At 38.1% G+C, this 18,579-nt stretch overlaps 1 protein-coding gene across 2 annotated transcripts in view; it reads left to right on the top strand.

Moving 5' to 3' along the window:
- Positions 1 to 18,579, top strand: part of hecw1b (HECT, C2 and WW domain containing E3 ubiquitin protein ligase 1b) — a 65,330-nt gene that overhangs the window by 39,144 nt on the left and 7,607 nt on the right. For both annotated transcript variants that reach the window (XM_055201332.2, XM_055201331.2), the window contains exons 11-26: positions 730 to 880; positions 1,690 to 1,802; positions 2,582 to 2,703; positions 2,852 to 3,037; positions 3,106 to 3,240; positions 6,777 to 6,885; positions 7,674 to 7,770; positions 7,866 to 7,949; positions 8,268 to 8,374; positions 8,935 to 9,049; positions 9,170 to 9,283; positions 14,042 to 14,194; positions 15,047 to 15,145; positions 15,374 to 15,503; positions 17,462 to 17,608; positions 17,700 to 17,814. In XM_055201332.2, coding sequence (XP_055057307.2) covers positions 730 to 880; positions 1,690 to 1,802; positions 2,582 to 2,703; positions 2,852 to 3,037; positions 3,106 to 3,240; positions 6,777 to 6,885; positions 7,674 to 7,770; positions 7,866 to 7,949; positions 8,268 to 8,374; positions 8,935 to 9,049; positions 9,170 to 9,283; positions 14,042 to 14,194; positions 15,047 to 15,145; positions 15,374 to 15,503; positions 17,462 to 17,608; positions 17,700 to 17,814 — 1,977 coding nt within the window. The remainder of the gene's footprint in view (positions 1 to 729; positions 881 to 1,689; positions 1,803 to 2,581; positions 2,704 to 2,851; positions 3,038 to 3,105; positions 3,241 to 6,776; positions 6,886 to 7,673; positions 7,771 to 7,865; positions 7,950 to 8,267; positions 8,375 to 8,934; positions 9,050 to 9,169; positions 9,284 to 14,041; positions 14,195 to 15,046; positions 15,146 to 15,373; positions 15,504 to 17,461; positions 17,609 to 17,699; positions 17,815 to 18,579) is intronic.

The following is an 18,579-nucleotide window of genomic DNA, read 5'->3' as shown; positions in this document are numbered from 1 at the left end:
TATGATCCAACAGTGTAAACAGGGCCTTACTGTGCAGTATTTAGGGTGCAACCCTTCATTTAACAGAATAAAAACTATGCTTGCTGCCCACCACACAATAGGGAAAAACAGTGTCAGACGATCACTAATGATTGATTTTCCCATACGTGACGAAAACTTGTAGTACTTATATGAATGTTTGGGTGTCTGTGACGTGAATAAACCCGTAATGTGGTAAGAAAGAGCATTTGAGTAGATGTATATGAGAGTGAAAGCCACTCATTCAACGCATCTCTCTAACAACAAACCGTTTGTTTTCATATTACAAATATGTGATCATACAGTTTGTGGCAGCTTTGCCCGTCACAGATAGGAAATCTTATGGCTTGAGCGGTTAAAACATAAGAGCCTTCCTATTTCTATATGAACAAATATGACCACGTGTCAGCGCTCTGGATAGTCAAAATACAACCGCTTTCATATCAGATTAATACTTTCACTCTCACTTAGTCACACAGAGATTGCTGTACTGATTATTGTCTACTTAAACCCACTCAAGACCATCTGCTTTCAAATCATATCCGTCTATCAAATCCTCTGTGGGAATTTTTGGGACTTCCCCACTAGTATTTTCAAACCCTAAGCGTTAAACTATGACACATACTGTAACTTGTTAGATGGTTACATTAAATGCCAAGCCTAGACAGTATTGCCTAAAATACATAACAAATATGTGTCTGGTTTGCTCAGACTGGGAGGCGCGTATCGACAGTCACGGCCGTGTGTTTTACGTGGATCACATCAACCGGACCACCACCTGGCAACGGCCCACGTCTGCAGCCACGCCGGATGGCCTGCGGAGGTCCGGTTCCGTCCAGCAGATGGAGCAACTCAACAGGAGGTAAACAAGCTGATGGGTGTGTTTATTTAACATCAGCGGTTTGTTTAACACAAGCTGAGTAAACACTAGTTTTATACATTTTACACCAAATATGCGGAGGACATCCCCATGAAAAGTTTGGATTTATGTCACAATTAAATCTTTGACCTTACTCTGTCAATATTAAAGATATCACATTATATTTTCACATAATGCTCTTTACATTTTATGCAGAAAACGGTATATCCCAATAAAATACATTTTTAGCTAAGTTTTCACAGATAGGGTCACATACTGTGTATGTTTTTAAAGAGTAACTAAACCCCTGGTCAGAGCCTGACTCCACCCACTGCCAATATTTGAAAGACGCAAGAAAAGTGGGCAGACCTAAACTGACATAGAGGGGATGAACTGAGCTCGTACCAAGTGTGGTGAGATCGTAACAAGGGCGGGGTGAGCTTGAACCTGCTTACGTAGGGTCTTACCGCTTACATCACGCAGTACCGCAACATCCAACAAGAAAATTCAACTGCAGTAACCACCGTTCAACCTGAAGAGGGCAGCACTCAGATGTTTTTTACACCATATATTGTAGCATTGAAACTCTTTATACCCAAATGTCAAAAAACTTACCCAAATCAATGAAGAGCACTAATAGAGCCCCGTTCTTACAGATCATTAACTATAAAAAGTTGGTTTAGGGTTTAGTTACTCTTTAAGGCCAATATTTATATCTTGAGAGCAGAGTTCATTTAATAAATGTTTAATAGCAGCAGATAAATTGCTGCAATTAAGTGAGCGCTTATTGTACACTTGTAAACGTTCATCAGATATCAGACCATTCAGAGGACTATGGCTCCAGAGAGGAGAGATGAGGAATCTGGAAGCCCCCGTAATGAGAGGACGACCAACGCTGAGACCGACTCGCCACCACAGCCAACCGGTAATACGCATTAGAGGTCTTCTCGGGTTTAAAGAAATGTATGCGACCCAAATTGAACCAAATCACTTTTTACCGAACCTGACAAGAAGAAAGACCCAACTCGAGACAAACCCAAGAAAATTAGACCCGAGTCCAACCCGGACCAGTGCAATTTTTTTTAACCCAACTGGATGTAAATGGCACCGACGTGTGCGCAGTCTGCATCCCCACACGCACCAGTCAGACAGAAAGAAACCCCGGTGGCCTCGCATCCAATTCGGCCCACTGCGCCATTTATTTTCCTTTGTTTTCTGACGACGACACCAATGTAACCGCTAAAATGTGCATTTGAAATTGATTGGCAGGTCTGTCTCGATAAAAATTAACCTGCTGCCAGCCACATGATGTTGCAAGCGCTCCCGGCAAACAGAGGAGGGGTTGGAAAAGGACTCGATGCACACATGCAAGATAGTTTGGGTCGTCTCGGGTCCGTTCTGCAAAAACGAATTCATTTTAAATTATCCAAGACCTGATGTTGCTATTATTTTACCCAACACGTGTCCGTGGCACACCTGAAACTTTTAGACCCGAACCGGCTCGGGTGTTTTAGGTCGGACGTTGGTTCTAAGTGGACCCATGAACACCTCTAATTCACACACACACACACACACATCAGCTGCCTAAACATAATCATCACTGTTATTGTGTTTTTGTGTTGGTCAATGAATGTCTCAAAGGTTCAGTCTATAATAAGTCTGCCCTGCAACAATCATTTCAGACTGCTTTGTTTTTTCTCTCAGAGTTGCGGAGAGACGCTCCCTGTTCTCCAGGTCACTGTCAGAAGGTCACACTTCTGCTTCAGAGTCCAGCGGTCAAGTTCATCACTCACCCAGAATTCTTCACGGTGCTTCACGCTAACTACGTGAGTTTATGCTACGCTGCTGACTGTTTATTCACAATGTCACTGAGAATGCCTTTCCAGTTCACAGTTTCTGAATCTACATCCACGCTTACAGTGCATTTACAAGCAGTTTTACCTCACGTTAAGGTAACACCCTTTTGTGTTAAAGGGGGCGTATCGTATGTTCACCAATAGCTCGTGTCTGAAACACATGATCTTGAAGATCCGCCGTGACGCTCGCAACTTCGAGCGCTACCAGCACAACCGCGACCTCGTGACGTTCTTGAACCGCTTCGCGGATGCCCAGCTGGAGCTGCCGCGGGGCTGGGAGATCAAAACAGACCCGCAGGGGAAGGTACAACAGGATTTATACTCGTAAGTTTTGTCTCACACCATTTCTTACTCTAACACATTTCTCTACAGTCTTTCTTTGTAGATCACAACAGTCGTGCCACAACCTTCATTGATCCAAGAATCCCACTGCAGAACGGCCGACTGCCCAACCACCTGACTCATCGCCAGCACCTGCAGAGACTGCGCAGCTACAGCGCAGGAGAGGTCAATATAATATAACCTTCTGTTTAGGTTTTGCCTTAGTTTGTGTGTGCATCCTGTTAGGTTAAAACAACCATTTGTATATATTCCATCACTTTCTGAATGTAACAAAAATTTATGTATTTCTTTTTGAATACCGCGATACCCAAGTTTTTCTAAATAGCTATACAATGTGTTTGGTCAGCAGGCTGCTCAGTACAAAAGTATATGATATCATTTATCATTTTACACTGCAAAAATTACGTTCTTACTTAGTATTTTTGTCTTATTTTAATATCTAAATATCAAAAAAGTCTTAAATCAAGATGCATTTTCTTGATGAGCAAAATGACCTAAGAAATATCACATTTAAGTAAATTTGTGCATAAAACAAGCAAAAAATCTGCCAATGGGGTAAGCAAAAAATATTTTTTCTTAAACACTTAAAGACACACTATGCAATTATTTTACCTTAAGGCTTAATATAACAGCTTCAAAGTTATTTTGGTGGTAAACAAAGTCATAGTAAGGCGAATCATCCTCCTGTTGAAGCTCGGGGAGGACGCCGCTAGCAAAACCAGCAATGCAAGCTTGAGAGAACCGCCCCTGACAAATCTCGCGAGAATCACGACTTGCTTTACGGCAACGACGACACACGTTAGGCTTGTTCAACTTCGTGCGGCGCTGCAAGAACCGACCGCCGGATGACGTCAAAGTACCGCGAGAATGATCCGAGACGGCACTTTGACGTCATCCGGCTATTGGTTCTTGTCGATCCAGCCTATAACAACAACTGCACGCGCGAATTTGAGACGTGATGCTAAACGATTTAAAAGTTAAGAAAGCGCGTTCGGAAGAGAGTAGGAAAAGGAAAAGACAATCTGACCGCGTTAGGAACCGGACAAGACTCCCATTCGGTCAGGTTTTTACTCGTTGGCGTGAGCTAAAAGACAGCACTGGATTGGATGCTGATCTGGCGATCTTGTTGAAGGACTAGTAAGTAAATCTCTTATTTGTAAACTTGTTTGCGGTTTATGTTGTACAGTGGGGCAAAAAAGTGTTTGGTCGGCCGCCGATTGTGCAAGTTCTCCCACTTGGAAGGATGGGAGAGGCCTGTGGTTTTCGTCATGGGTGCACTTCAACTATGAGAGACAGAATGGGGAAGGGAATCCGGAGAATCACATTGTCTGATTTTTTGAGAGTTTGTTTGCGATTTATGGTGGAAAATAAGTATTTGGTCAATAACAAAAAAGCAAGATTTCTTTCTCTCACAGACCTGTAACTTCTTCTTTAAGAGGATCCTCTGTCCTCCACTTGTTACCTGTATTAATGGCACCTGTTTGAACTTGTTAGCAGTATAAAAGACACCTGTCCACAACCTAAAACAGTCAGAATGCAAACTCAACTATGGCCAAGACCAAAGAGCTGTCAAAGGACACCAGAAACAAAATTGTAGACCTGCACCAGGCTGGGAAGACTGAATCTGCAATAGGTAAGCAGCTTGGTGTGAAGAAATCAACTGTGAGAGCAATTATTAGAAAATGAAAGACATACAAGAACACTGATAATGTCCCTCGATCTGGGGCTCCACGCAAGATCTCATCCCGTAGGGTAAAAATTATCACCAGAATGGTGAGCAAAAATCCCAGAACCACATGGGGGAACCTAGTGAATGACCTGCAGAGAGCTGGGACCAAAGTAACAAAGGCTACCATCAGTAACACACTATGCAGCCAGGGACTCAATTCCTGCAGTGCCAGATGTGTCCACCTGCTTAAGCCAGTACATGTTCGGACCCGTCTGAAGTTTGCTAGAGAGCATTTGGATGATCCAGAAGAAGAGTGGGAGAATGTCATATGGTCAGATGAAACCAAAACATAACTTTTTGGTAGAAACTCAACTTCTTGTGTTTGGAGGAGAAAGATGCTGAGTTGCATCCAAAGAACACCATACCTACTGTGAAGCATGGGGGTGGAAACCTCATGCTTTGGGTCTGTTTTTCTGCAAAGGGACCAGGACGACTGATCCGAGTTAAGGAAAGAATGAATGGGTCCATGTATCGTGAGATTTTGACTCAAAACCTCCTTTCGTCAGCAAGGGCATTGAAGATGAAACGTGGCTGGATCTTTCAGTATGGCAGTGATCCCAAACATACCGCCCGGGCAAAGAAGGAGTGGTTTCGTAAGAATAATTTCAAGGTCCTGGAGTGGCCTAGCCAGTCTCCAGATCTCAACCCCATAGAAAATCTTTGGAGGGAGTTGAAAATCTGTGTTGCCCAGCGACAGCCCTAAAACATCACTGCTCTAGAGGAGATCTGCATGGAGGAATGGGCCAAACTACCAGCAACAATATGTAAAAACCTTGTGGAGACTTACAGAAAACGTTTGATCTCTGTCATTGCCGACAAACAAAGTATTGACATAAACTTTTGTTATTGACCAAATACTTATTTTTCACCATAATTTACAAATAAATTCTTAAAAAATCAGACAATGTGATTTTCTGGATTTTTGTTTCTCATTTTGTCTCTCATAGTTGACGTGTACCTTTGACAAAAATTACAGGCCTCTCTCATCTTTTTAAGTGTGAGAACTTGAACAATTGGTAGCTGACTAAATACTTTTTTGCCCCACTGTATGTCATGCGATTATCATGACAACAGTTGTCAATATCTCACATAATTATCAGGACATAAATAAGCCTAGAGGTTGTAAATAGTGTTAACATGCACAATTTGCAAACTATTATGATAAATAGCAATAATCATGTTATGAAATAATGCAACGTACACAATTAACTTTGTCATGGCATTTTGTTTTGTTTACATTACAATAAAACACAAATGAACACAAATGAAATTATACAGTAGACATAGACTACAGACTCTTTACTTGTGATTTTAGCTGCAATCATATAAAAACGTTATAAGCCAGCAAACGCGGTACTTTATTATTATATGCACTCTACACTTGGAATAAACGTATTATCGTATTACCATCATCTGTAGTTTAGTAGACTATGCAGTTGCCTAATATTTGTATGAAATTGTGAAACATTACCTGGAGGTGTTGTACTAGAATGGGAAATTACGACAGTTGCAAGTATTCTCCAGCGATTCTAGGGGTCGCTGTTTGACAAAAACGCTGAAAATGCATAGAGCGGCTTTAATTCAAGAAATTTTGCTTACCCTCTAACCAGATTTTTTGTTGCTTGTTTTATGCACAAATTCACTTAAATTTGATATTTTTTGTCTAAAAACTAGACTTATTTTCTTGGGTCATTTTACTCATCTAGAAACTGCATCTTAATTTAAGAATTTTTAGATATTTGTACTGAAAACAAGACAAAAATACTTGGTAAGAAAGTATTTTTTTTTTTTTTTTGCAGTGTAAGGGATAACACAATAATATCAAGTATCAGTTTTAAACAGCCCTAACCTTATTCGCAGGTGTTTTAGGACACATGAATCATATTTGTGCCTTTTGGATTCTTACTATGCTTGTACTTTTCATACATCAAGATTTATTTGTACTTTTCTTTCTTTGTTCGTTCATTTCCAGGCATCCGAGGTGTCGCGCACGCGGGGAGGGGTGTCCTTGTTAGCCAGGCCTGGAAACAGCCTGGTAGCAGCCATACGAAGCCAAAGCCAGCAGGAACCAGTCCCATTAGGTCTGTTCAAACACACATTTATTTCAGCAGTGGACTGTCTAACAGAGCAAAAATGTGCTTAGCATTTAGATTTTTTAAATAGGATAAACATCTGCCAACATATTTGTCTGAAATGTTTTAAAGGAAAAATATTATGCCAATATGTTATATAAGTCTCAGGTGTACCTAGAATGTGTCTGTGAAGTTTCAGCTCAAAATACCCCACAGATCATTTTTTATCGCATGTCCAAAATGCCCGGATTTAGGTGGGAGCAAAAATGCGCTGTTTTCATATCTGTACCTTTAAATGCAAATGAGCTACACCTTCTCACTCCCTTACAAACAGTGAGTGAGTGCTTTCTGTTAAAAATTAATAAACACATCAAACACATATTTAGCCACATAAGTGCTACAATGTGCTAACAAACACATTTAAAAAAGCTTTTGGATAAAATTAACCAGTCAGTCAGTGGCAGTGGGCGGGGCTTGATCAGTGTGACATCACATTAACAAGAGAATTAAAACAGCATGTCTAATGACACTTCTTTGGATTCACTGGGATTTAAAAGAAGGAGAGGGTGGATTTTTTTTCATTGTAGGATTGTTTTTTTTCACACACTGCCAACAACACATGATTTACAAAAACGACTCCTATAAATGTTTTTTCATGTTAAGGTTAGTATTTCAGTTATTAACTGGCCTAATTAAACTTTTACATCATTGGCAAATATATTGCCACTTTATCATTACTTGCACAACCACCTTGTTCTACCTTTTAAGGTAATATTATGTATTTTTCATCCGTTTAGCATACAATGACAAGATTGTAGCCTTTCTACGCCAGCCCAACATCTTTGAGGTGCTACAGGAGCGACAGCCGAGCCTTGCGAGAAACCACTCTCTCAAGTATTGCTCTCTCCTGTTGTTCCTCTCTATATACCAGCAGTTGATTGTGAGTTAGTTCACAAAGATGTGTGTGTGTGTGTTTTGTTTGTGTGAAGGGAAAAGGTGCATCACATCCGGACTGAAGGCACTCAGAGACTGGAGAAACTCTCATGTGATGCTGATCTGGTCATACTGTTGAGGTAAAGCATCTCCACCGCTTCACTCTTCACAGATTTTTTTTTTTGGAGACGTAATGACAAAAAATGAAATATGTAGAGGCATCTGATCAAGCATTAAATCTGAATTTTATGAAAATGATGCAACACATTTGCCAGATTTTGAATTAAAAGTGAGCCTGGTCTGGTCTTCAAACATTTTCAGACTGGTCAGTACACATACACAACACTGCATTAGATAAAATCTCATTTATTTAAGTTTTCAGAAAAAAATTTACAGAGAAGAAATTTCCACAAGATTCATTATTTTATTGTAAGTGGTTTTTCTGCTTCACTTCACAGTTTGTTTGAGGAGGAGATCATGTCTCACGTTCCTCTTACGTCGTTTCACCCTGGGTTCAACTTCTCACCCCGGTGCTCCCCTGGTTCCTCCCCGCAGAACTCTCCAGGTGAGTCTCAGGCCATCAGTCCCACACAATACACCAGATGTAACATCAAAGTTTGTCCTCAGATCCCAACTGCCTTCCATGACTTTCCAGTTGAGATGTTTTAGTGATCAAGTTTGTAAAGATAATCCAGCTGTAGATTATTCACCCTTGTTTTGATCTGCTCTGATGAAGGACTGCTTGAGAGAACTCCTCTCGTTCCAGTCTGCTGTCTGTCTGGTGAGATGTCTCCAGGTCAGCTGCTCTCAGGACTTCAGTACTGACCCAACCAAACCTGTCAATATTCAGACCTGTGCTTACTGTCCCCATCTTATGTCCTTAAAATGATCTTTATATCTCTGCATGTTTGCTGTATGTGGGTCATTGACCCTTATACAATGTCATTAGTCAAACAGAGAGGACATAACTAGGTCATAGGTCACAGAAACTTTACCATAAGCAAGCAAACAGTCTTCTCTCCCTTTTTTCCCTGTGAATGTGCATTCGTCATCCTGTGGATAGATTGATGTTTTGTATAAGATCTGATGTCACATATCAGTTGTGTCTGTTTGTGTTTCCCTCAGGTACGCAGAGAGCTCGCGCACCAGCACCGTACCGCAGAGACTTTGAAGCCAAACTTCGCAATTTCTACAGGAAACTGGAGGCGAAGGGCTACGGGCAGGGCCCGGGCAAAATCAAGTGTGTGCACAATAACATCATAGATTAGAAACACAGATAGAGATGGGCTGAGTTGTATACACTGTTAATACAACGGAAGTAAATGCCGTAAAAACACCTGTTCTTGTTTTGTTTTTATAGACTGATTGTCAGAAGAGATCATTTGTTGGAAGGAACGTTTAATCAGGTCATGGCCTACTCGCGTAAAGAGCTTCAGAGGAACAAGCTTTACATCACCTTTGTTGGTGAAGAAGGGTGAGGCTGTCACAAATCAATATTGTGTAAATACTAGGGCTGGGCATAGATTAATCTAGATTAATCTCATACAAAATAAAAGTAATTTTTTGCATAACATATGAGTTTGTGATGTGTGTAAATATTATGTATATTTATATATAATTTAGAATATATAAAAATATAAATAAATATCTATACACGTGTAAATGTTTCTTAAATACATACATGAATGTGTGTGTATTTATATATATACACATAAAAATTACACACAGCACAAACTCATATGTTATGCAAAAATTTACTTTTATTTTGTATGAGATTAATCTAGATTAATCTATGCCCAGCTCTAGTAAATACATAAAGCAACGGTGTTAATAGGGAATTAAATACTGTAAAATGACACAAAAAAATCACCTTGAACACATTGTTAATACAATGCACTGACACTTGCTGAAAATAATCAAAACAGAAAATGTTTACTATCATTTAAAAGAATATTTCATTTACAAATAGGGATGCATAACGATTAATTGCGATTAATCTATAGCATAATAAAAGTTTTTGTTTACATTATATAAATGAACTGTGTATAATAACGTTGTATAGATAAATGCACACTAGGGGTGCACCGAAATTTCGGTCGCCGAAAATTTCGGCCGAAAATGGCATTATCGGTTTCGGGCCGAAATCAAAAATCCAGCCGAAAATGTAAACCGAAAATGAATGTCAACCGCGCCCTTCCCATCTGTGCGCTAGCGCTTGGGTTTCACTCACGGTGATCAATCGTATCCCACCCCTCCCCTTCGTGCTCAAGCAGGTTTCACTCACGGTCTAGCTGTTTGCACGCGTCTGCAAAGATTAAGCATGTCTTGATGTGTAAACTATAGAGAGAGTCCGAGCAGGGGCGTCGCTAGACCCCTTTTACTGGGGCACGTGCCCCGGTGTAAATCTCAGTGCAACTAGTGCAATTCTTTACAAAGACAATCGCTGCAAAAACGGATCTATATTCAATGTAGTTACCCAATGTACGCTTGTAAAAGCGACGAAGCAGCCTCACTGACGCGTGCACGCAAGTATCCATGTCTGCGCGCGTCTTCGCTTTTATCCGCGCACAACCGCATTCAAAAGGTGACGCCACGCGAGTGAGCTAGCTTATGAAAACATGACGAGAAGTTTCTAAATATTAATGATAATCTTATTTTAATCATTAGATCATTATTGGCTTCTGTAGATGTACATCAGAAATGTTTTGTGCAAAGCAGGGAAAGGGAAGCAGAAAGGAGAGATGATGAGTTAATAAGGGAGGTAAGACAAACTACATCTTCTTCACCCTGTCAGGTCTCAAACATTAGAGGAAAAACTCAGGAAAACCTCTTGTCAAGTCTATAGAATTGCATTATTGCTGAGAAAATCAACAGATGTATGTTTTATACTGTTCTGTATTTTCAGATATGAAATTAATATTTAGTTTACTAATGTTTAACTAGGACACTAACTTACATAAACAGTTAGCAGTAACTATGACTGATATTATTTAGTATAGCAGCCATTAAATGACTGGTTTCTTAAAATATTATTGTAAAAATATTCTTGTAAAAATAAGTTATTAATCATTGCTATCATTATTTCCAAACATGTTATGCCATTTATGCCTCCAAACATATAATGTGATCCGAACTGTGAGTTTTTTTATCCGTCACACATCCCTAGTAAAGTTAGCACACAGTGATAGCCTTAAATGCAATTGTACTAATAGTTGGCATAATAATTTATTTCGGTGTTTCGGTTTCGGTTTTTTTGCCTTGGTTTCCTTTTTTCGGTTTCGGCCAAGAATTTTCATTTCGGTGCATCACTAATGCACACACATGTATATTTAAGAAATATTTAAATATAAATACTTTATATATATATGTATATATATATATATATATATATATATATATAAAATTTATTCATTTATTTATTTATTTATTTTTCTTAAAATTATACATGCATGTGTGCATATTTATTTATACATAATTATACACAGTTCAAACAAATATATGATGTAAACAAAAACCTTTATTCTGCAATAGATTAACCGCAATTAATCGTTATGCATCCCTATTTACAAAGAATAATTTTATGATAATAGTGGCGGCAAGAAACGTCTGACAGAAAATACCGACATTTTTTGCCTCCAAAACATGATTTTATTTCATAATGATGGATGCCCTGAGCACAACAAATATCAGTTGAAGTGAGTCATACCTTCTGCAAATAATGCAGTGACAGTAATTTATTAATTTGTGACAAGAGTATGCAGCAAACCAATGACACCTAGTGGCCGTTGTTGGTAAAACCACTAAATGTGTGACAAAAACCCCATTCTTTGTGATTTTAACTTGACATTTGGTTCAAAGTTAGTTGATATTTCTGAGGCTTTATTTTTTTTAGCATTTAGGGAATGAAACATTTCATTTTTATAGTTTTTTTAAATAAAAAATATATAAAATTGTATTTATTAAAAAAACCTTAAACTGCTATAACTATTTTTTATTTAACCCTCGTGTGGTGTTCATATTTCTGTTACTTAGACAATGTTTGTGGGTCTAGTGGACCCACTGTATTATTCGTATCTTAAACCAATGCAGTCATACAAATTTATGTATAACTGTTTACAGATGATTACTTTAGCCTTATTGCAAGTAATATAGACATAATTTATGGTTAATATTTGTCATTTACCACTGGTACAGGACTATTTATAGATTAAAGTGCCATTAGTTTTTGTGATAATATGAAATAAGAGAAGAAAATTCTATTATCCCCCAGATGTTTATATAAAATAAGTATTTTCATCACTTTTCATCTCAAATAAGTTTTTCATCACTTTGATATTTAATTATTTGAAATTGTACAGATTTGTGTCCGTCTACACAGCACAAGCCTCATCTGAAAAGATGCGGTATTATAACACATTATCTACACTGAACACATAACCTGTTCATGCCAGCCTACAAAACACATAGGAAGCAGATTTTTACTGTGTAGCTGTGTTGCATATGCATTTCTTGCATTTTATAGACATATACTGTGTCTTCCTGTCCATCTTATGTCCACACACACTGCAGTGCAATGTGTTGCTTTTGGCTACAACCTAAAATGATGAAAATGCTTAGATATGAAATTTTACTTTCTCTATTTCTCACTCTTTCTCACGCACTCATACATACACAAACACACACACACACACACCATAGGTTTTTTGGTAAACTCATGTGTTCAGGCCAGGAATGGTAATCAATACACCAATTTACCATGATTACTACACTTTTACTATAATACAAACATGGTTATTTTTTGTAAGGGATATAATGGTAAAATGTAGAATGGTTCCTGTTAGACAAAAGGTAAAGTGTTTGGGACAGTGGGGGCAGACAAGTGTTCAAGCTTGATATATAACATGTTGTATCCTTGTGCTGTTACAGCAAGTGCAGAAGGACAAAACTCTGACATGCATCCATCACATATGTACATAAATATATACAAACACACTCATGCACTCACAGGAGTCACAGATAAATGAAAAACAGAGTAAAGTTACATAGAACATTCAATTTTCACTCTCTTATTACCCCCGGGTCCAGTGGACCCGAACACCACATATGTAATATAAATGTGTAGGGGGGTGTACAGTGTACAGTCATTATATAGTTGTTTATTTTTATGTTCTTTATAGAAAATGAGCCAAGGCCAATGAATCTGAGGTTGAAACAACAATTAATTGCATAATTTTTCTTTTAGTAAACATTAAAAACGTGTCCCACAGACCCGAACACCACAAAAGGGTTAAACGTGTCGTAAATTAAAAAAATGTATTTATCTAGGCATAGATGAATAATATGAGTTCTGTACATGGTAATGACGTATCGTGAACCTCAAACGTGATTTTGGTTTGATTGATGTTTCCTCCTCCTTATGTAAACCTTGTGCATGCAAAAGACCGCTGGAAAACAGACCAACCTCAACATAACACCAACTGTTACGTCACAGTCCAGATGTACGCCCCAACATTAAATTACACAATAAATAAAGTGCAATGTTGTTACAATGCTAAAAACAAAGTTGTGTATGCTGAGTTAGCGCTAAATTCCAGTTAATGCTACATGCTAACTTTAGGCTGAAGTTCTATTCTAAGTTCAAAACTATTAATTGATCCTCAAAATCTGTATCTTTGTCTGATACAGACTCAAACATAAGGTCTGTTCACACACACAGAGCTACTGAATGAACTGCTTTGAGAAACAGCCAATCAGAACAAAGCTCAAAATTATTATTCAAATAAAGCAATAATAAACAAATCCTAGGGTTGTAAATGGGTATGTTAAACTGTCTCTGGATAATTTTTCACTTAATAAAGCCACATACCTTCTACGTAGATTTTAGAGAAGAATTAACAGATTATTTCAACGCATTCTTTGGCACCTTTAATATTTAAGAAATATTTCATCTAACAATTTTAATAGAATAATTTATAGTGGTGGCCAAAATTATTTAAACAGACCTAAAAATATTGACCTTTTTGCCTGCAAAACATGATTTCATTTTATAATGATGCTTGCTCTGAGCACAAGAAATATCACTTTTAACTTTAATATGTGGTATGTCCACCTTGTGCATCAATTACAGCAGCACATCTATCTGGCATAGTCTCAATATATTTCCTTAGATCTTTATCAGTAATGTTATGCTATGTTTAATATAACTAAATGATTCTCTTGTGTTTCTGTTTAGGCTGGACTATAGCGGACCATCGCGAGAGTTCTTCTTCCTGTTGTCTCAAGAGCTGTTTAACCCTTACTACGGCCTGTTCGAGTACTCCGCCAATGACACGTACACGGTCCAGATCAGTCCCATGTCTGCGTTTGTGGAGAACCATTTAGAATGGTATGATTCTTTCCAGTTCCTGTTGGGTGACAAGCTAGATACACACCAAGCTGACAGTCAACTGTTTCAAACGATATAGTTTTTCTGTGTGTTCTGCACTGTTTGCCGATTCAGCGGTGTTGAAAGTCGAATCATTCTGGTTGGCTGTTTGGCATAGAAAACCAGTGCACAAAAAGAAAAATGAAAGTGGTGAAGCAAGATAATGACACTTCATTTAGGGTTGGTTTGGTGTGTACCTACCCAAGAGCTACATTCTCATTTAGGGGGCGTGCACACCCAAGCAATTAAACGCGGCTGAAAACGCCAGGCAGATGCCGCTAGGTGCTTGCCAGCTTTTTTCAGCTGAGCGCTTTTGTTGCTATGATACTTCTGCTTTGTTTATCAGTCATTAAACAGTGCGCCGGTTGGTTGTTGTGATATTTGTCCCACCCCTCTTCCACTATGATTGAGAGTGACATTGACGAGCTGAGCTTTTCACCCAAAGTTGAATATTTTCATACTCAGCACTGAGCACAGAAAAAACAGCGAGCGCCGGCACTCAGCACGGACAAAAACCGCCAGCTACTGGCTTTTTTGAAAAGCGCTGCACTTCCATTAGGGAAAAAAATTCGGCCACTGGCTTAAACGCTTTGGTGTGCACGCTACCTAAGGTAGAGAATGTCACTTGTAGGGCTGCACAATATATTGAAATGAGAGGAATATTCCAATATGCAATTTTGCGCTTTTATTGTTAATATTGTGCAGCCCTTGTCACTTCTAATGTTATTTTCTCACAAACCGTTGTTGTTGTTATTTCCAATATGTTTGTGTGTCTTCATATTAATTTATTAAGCACATGATGTTGTTTTTCAGGTTCCGGTTCAGTGGTCGGATTCTCGGCCTGGCATTGATACATCAGTATTTGTTGGACGCCTTCTTTACCCGCCCGTTTTATAAAGCTCTCCTCAGACTGTGAGTGGACCACAAACCTACACATATATGATAGTGAACATGTTTTGCGAGTGTTTTTTGTAGCTCAACTACTAGAGCATTGTTTTAGCAATGCAAAGATCACATGTTCGATCTCCAGGGAACACACATGCATGTTGCAATGCACTATAAGTTACATTGCCAAATACATAAATGTAAATGCAATACTGATAATGTGAAATATCACTCGAGTAATTGCTCTGTTCGCAGAGCCACAGATCTCAGTGATCTGGAGTATCTGGATGAAGAGTTTCACCAGAGCTTGCAGTGGATGAAGGATAATGACATCACAGATGTGCTGGACCTGACCTTCACTGTCAATGAAGAAGTATTCGGCCAGGTGAGAGAGACTTGACACTAACAGCATGACTGTTTAGGCCCAGGATTCTTCTGTTGCTTTGTGTGTTTGCACGAGAGAGATGCTTTGACGTGACAAATGCAACAATGTGCTGCATCGTCAACAACGTTTGTCCTTTTCACATGCTTTTAGACCTTGGCAAGATAAATATTTGAGCATAAAGAAGATGCATAACAATGACCTACTTGCAAGCTCTTTAAGAAGTTTTTTGTGTGTGCATATCAAATGCGCGTCCTCGGTAAGCTGCATGTAAATGCTTCAGACAGCGCGTAAATGCTAACCGGCTAACTGGAACGGACATATTTACACAAAATTATCTAAAAATGATGTGATTGTCCTGGTTAACACTTTCTGTCACGCTACCTACCAAGTGGTAGTAGCAGCTGAGAAATAAAAAATGGGTGTAACTGTATTTTGGACTTTTGGATTTTTCTCTTAAAGGGACAGTACATGATGCTTTCTGTTTCTAATGTTAATTAAAAAATAGACAAATAAAAAATCATTAACTTTTATTCTATATTTGTATTATACAGTAAAGACTATTTTATATTAGTATTATATTAAAGGAAACATATCAAGAAAATCTGACTTTTTTCATGTTTAAGTGCTATAATTGGGTCCCCAGTGCTTGTATCAACCTAGAAAATGTGAAAAGATCAACCCAGTAACTTAGTTTTGGTAAACCATTCTCTGCAAGCATGTGAAAAAATAGTTGAAATTTGACTCCCCTTGTGATGTCAAAATGGGATTAAACCGCCCCTTAATCTGCACTATCCAACCACAGCACTGCCATTTAGTGCAGAAATCAGCTCATTTGCATTTTAAAGGAGCAGTGTGTAATTTTTAGAAGGATCTCTTGACAAAAATGCAAAATAATATACAAAACTATATCATAAGGGGTGTATAAAGACCTTTCATAATGAACCGTTATGTGTTTATTGACTTAGAACGAGACCTTATTATCTACATACACCGAGGGTCCTCTTACATGGAAGTCGCCATTTTGTGCCGCCATGTTTCTACAGAAGCCCTTAACGGACACATTTTTTTACTAAGTTGTCTCCGCCAATGACATGTTTGTCCGGTGGCAGCTACCGTAGCTTCTCTATGTGTTTCAAAAGCGAGGGGTGAGCAGTGGATTAAAGCTGTTGGTTGCAATTCGCAACCTTACGACTAGATGCCGCTAAAATGTACACACTGCACCTTTAAAGGAACCACACAAAAACGGTGTTGTTTGCTGTAATAAATTATCTAGATGTTTTTTTGAGCTAAAACTTCACATACGTATTCTTTAGACACCAACGATTTATTTAACATCTTAAAAAAATCTTGTGAAATGTTCCCTTTAAATTAAATTATTTTATTTAGCTTCTGTACCTAAAAATTACAGAAAACTACAGATCAACCTGAAAAACATGAACATTTCTAAATAAATAGCTAAATGTTAAAATTGAGATGTTTAGACTTTTTTTGTGTAAAGTACTGAAGAAAACAAGAAGTAAAAAGTCAGTAGGCCTATCTATCGGTATCAGAACATGTCATTCTAAGTAATTGAATATAATTGAGTATCAGCACAGACATTTTGTATCGGTGCATTCTTAGTCACAATTTAGGGATTTTATATGGGTGGTGATGATGATGCATCCATATGCAGTCTATTATCTAATCTGATTAATAAATCATTTCTGTCAGTGGTTCCCAACCTTTTTCACTTCAAGGTCCCCTAGTTGCCCACAAAAATATTTGAAGTCCCCCAATTAACATAAAATTAAATATAACATGGAATGACTAGACAGATTTTTTATCATTTTAAGCCACTTCGAGGCCCCCTTGGAAATCTGCTTGGGCCTCCCTGTGGGCCCCGGCCCCCTGGTTGGGAAACACTGCTGTAGTAGGTAATGGTAATCAAAAATAACAGTTTTTGTTTATGCCTGTGTCAGGTGACAGAGCGAGAGCTAAAGTCAGGTGGGTCGCATGTGCAGGTAACAGAGAAGAATAAGAAGGAATATATTGAGCGTATGGTGAAGTGGAGGGTGGAGAGAGGTGTGGTCCAGCAGACACAAGCTATGGTCAGAGGCTTTTATGAGGTAAACATGTTGATCTTCTCATTTACTCTATCTTTATCGCTGCCTGTTTATTAAACATCATCTAACTGGACCAACCCGTGTATGTGTTCAGGTGGTGGACTCTCGTCTGGTGTCAGTGTTTGATGCCAGAGAGCTGGAGCTGGTCATTGCTGGAACAGCAGAGATTGATTTAAATGACTGGAGAAACAACACAGAGTACAGAGGAGGTCAGCACACACATACAAAATATTGTCAGCACAGAAACAAATCTGGAATCTGAGGGTGCAAAAAATCAAAATAAGAAAATCGCTTAAAGTCCTTAGTAACAAATTACTAATGATAAATACATTTTTGACATACAGTATTTAGGGTAGAAAAATATTTTCATAGAACATAATCTTCACATATCTTTAATATCCTAAAGATTTTTGGCATTAACCCTTTACCTGTCTCTGTCCCACACATGGAACATTTGGCATTACATATTTACATATTTATATATATATTCACACACACACAGTAGCTTCAATAAATTCAAATACTTGAGTTGTTAGACTTTAAGCCTGGCAATTTTTTTAATTGAGATTTATACATCATCATCCAAATAAATATGATTTCCATTGGTGTCTGGCTTGTTAGGATAAGACAATATTTGTCCGATACACAACTATTTGAAAATCTGGAATCTGATTGCTTTTAAAATTTTCCAAAAAAAAGTCCTTAGCAACACATATTACTAATAATAAATGCATTTTTGACATATTTTGGGTAGAAAATGTACAATATATTTTAATGGAACATAATCTTTAATATCTTAATAATTATTGCCATTAACCCTTTGCCTGTTTGCCTGGCATAACATATTTTAAACATTAATTTCTTAGTCTAAACTTACTTATCTTGACAAACTATTTATCGTTGTAATGCTCTAAGAATGTAGTTTTCATATTTCATCATTTTGCAAAAAAAGAAGAGTAATTTCTAAAATGTTG

This window comes from Misgurnus anguillicaudatus, chromosome 2 (assembly GCF_027580225.2).
Source record: "Misgurnus anguillicaudatus chromosome 2, ASM2758022v2, whole genome shotgun sequence".
In the NCBI taxonomy this organism is placed as follows: Eukaryota; Metazoa; Chordata; class Actinopteri; order Cypriniformes; family Cobitidae; genus Misgurnus; species Misgurnus anguillicaudatus.
The sequence above is the reverse complement of the archived record's forward strand: the minus strand, read 5'-3'. Positions and strand labels throughout refer to the sequence as shown.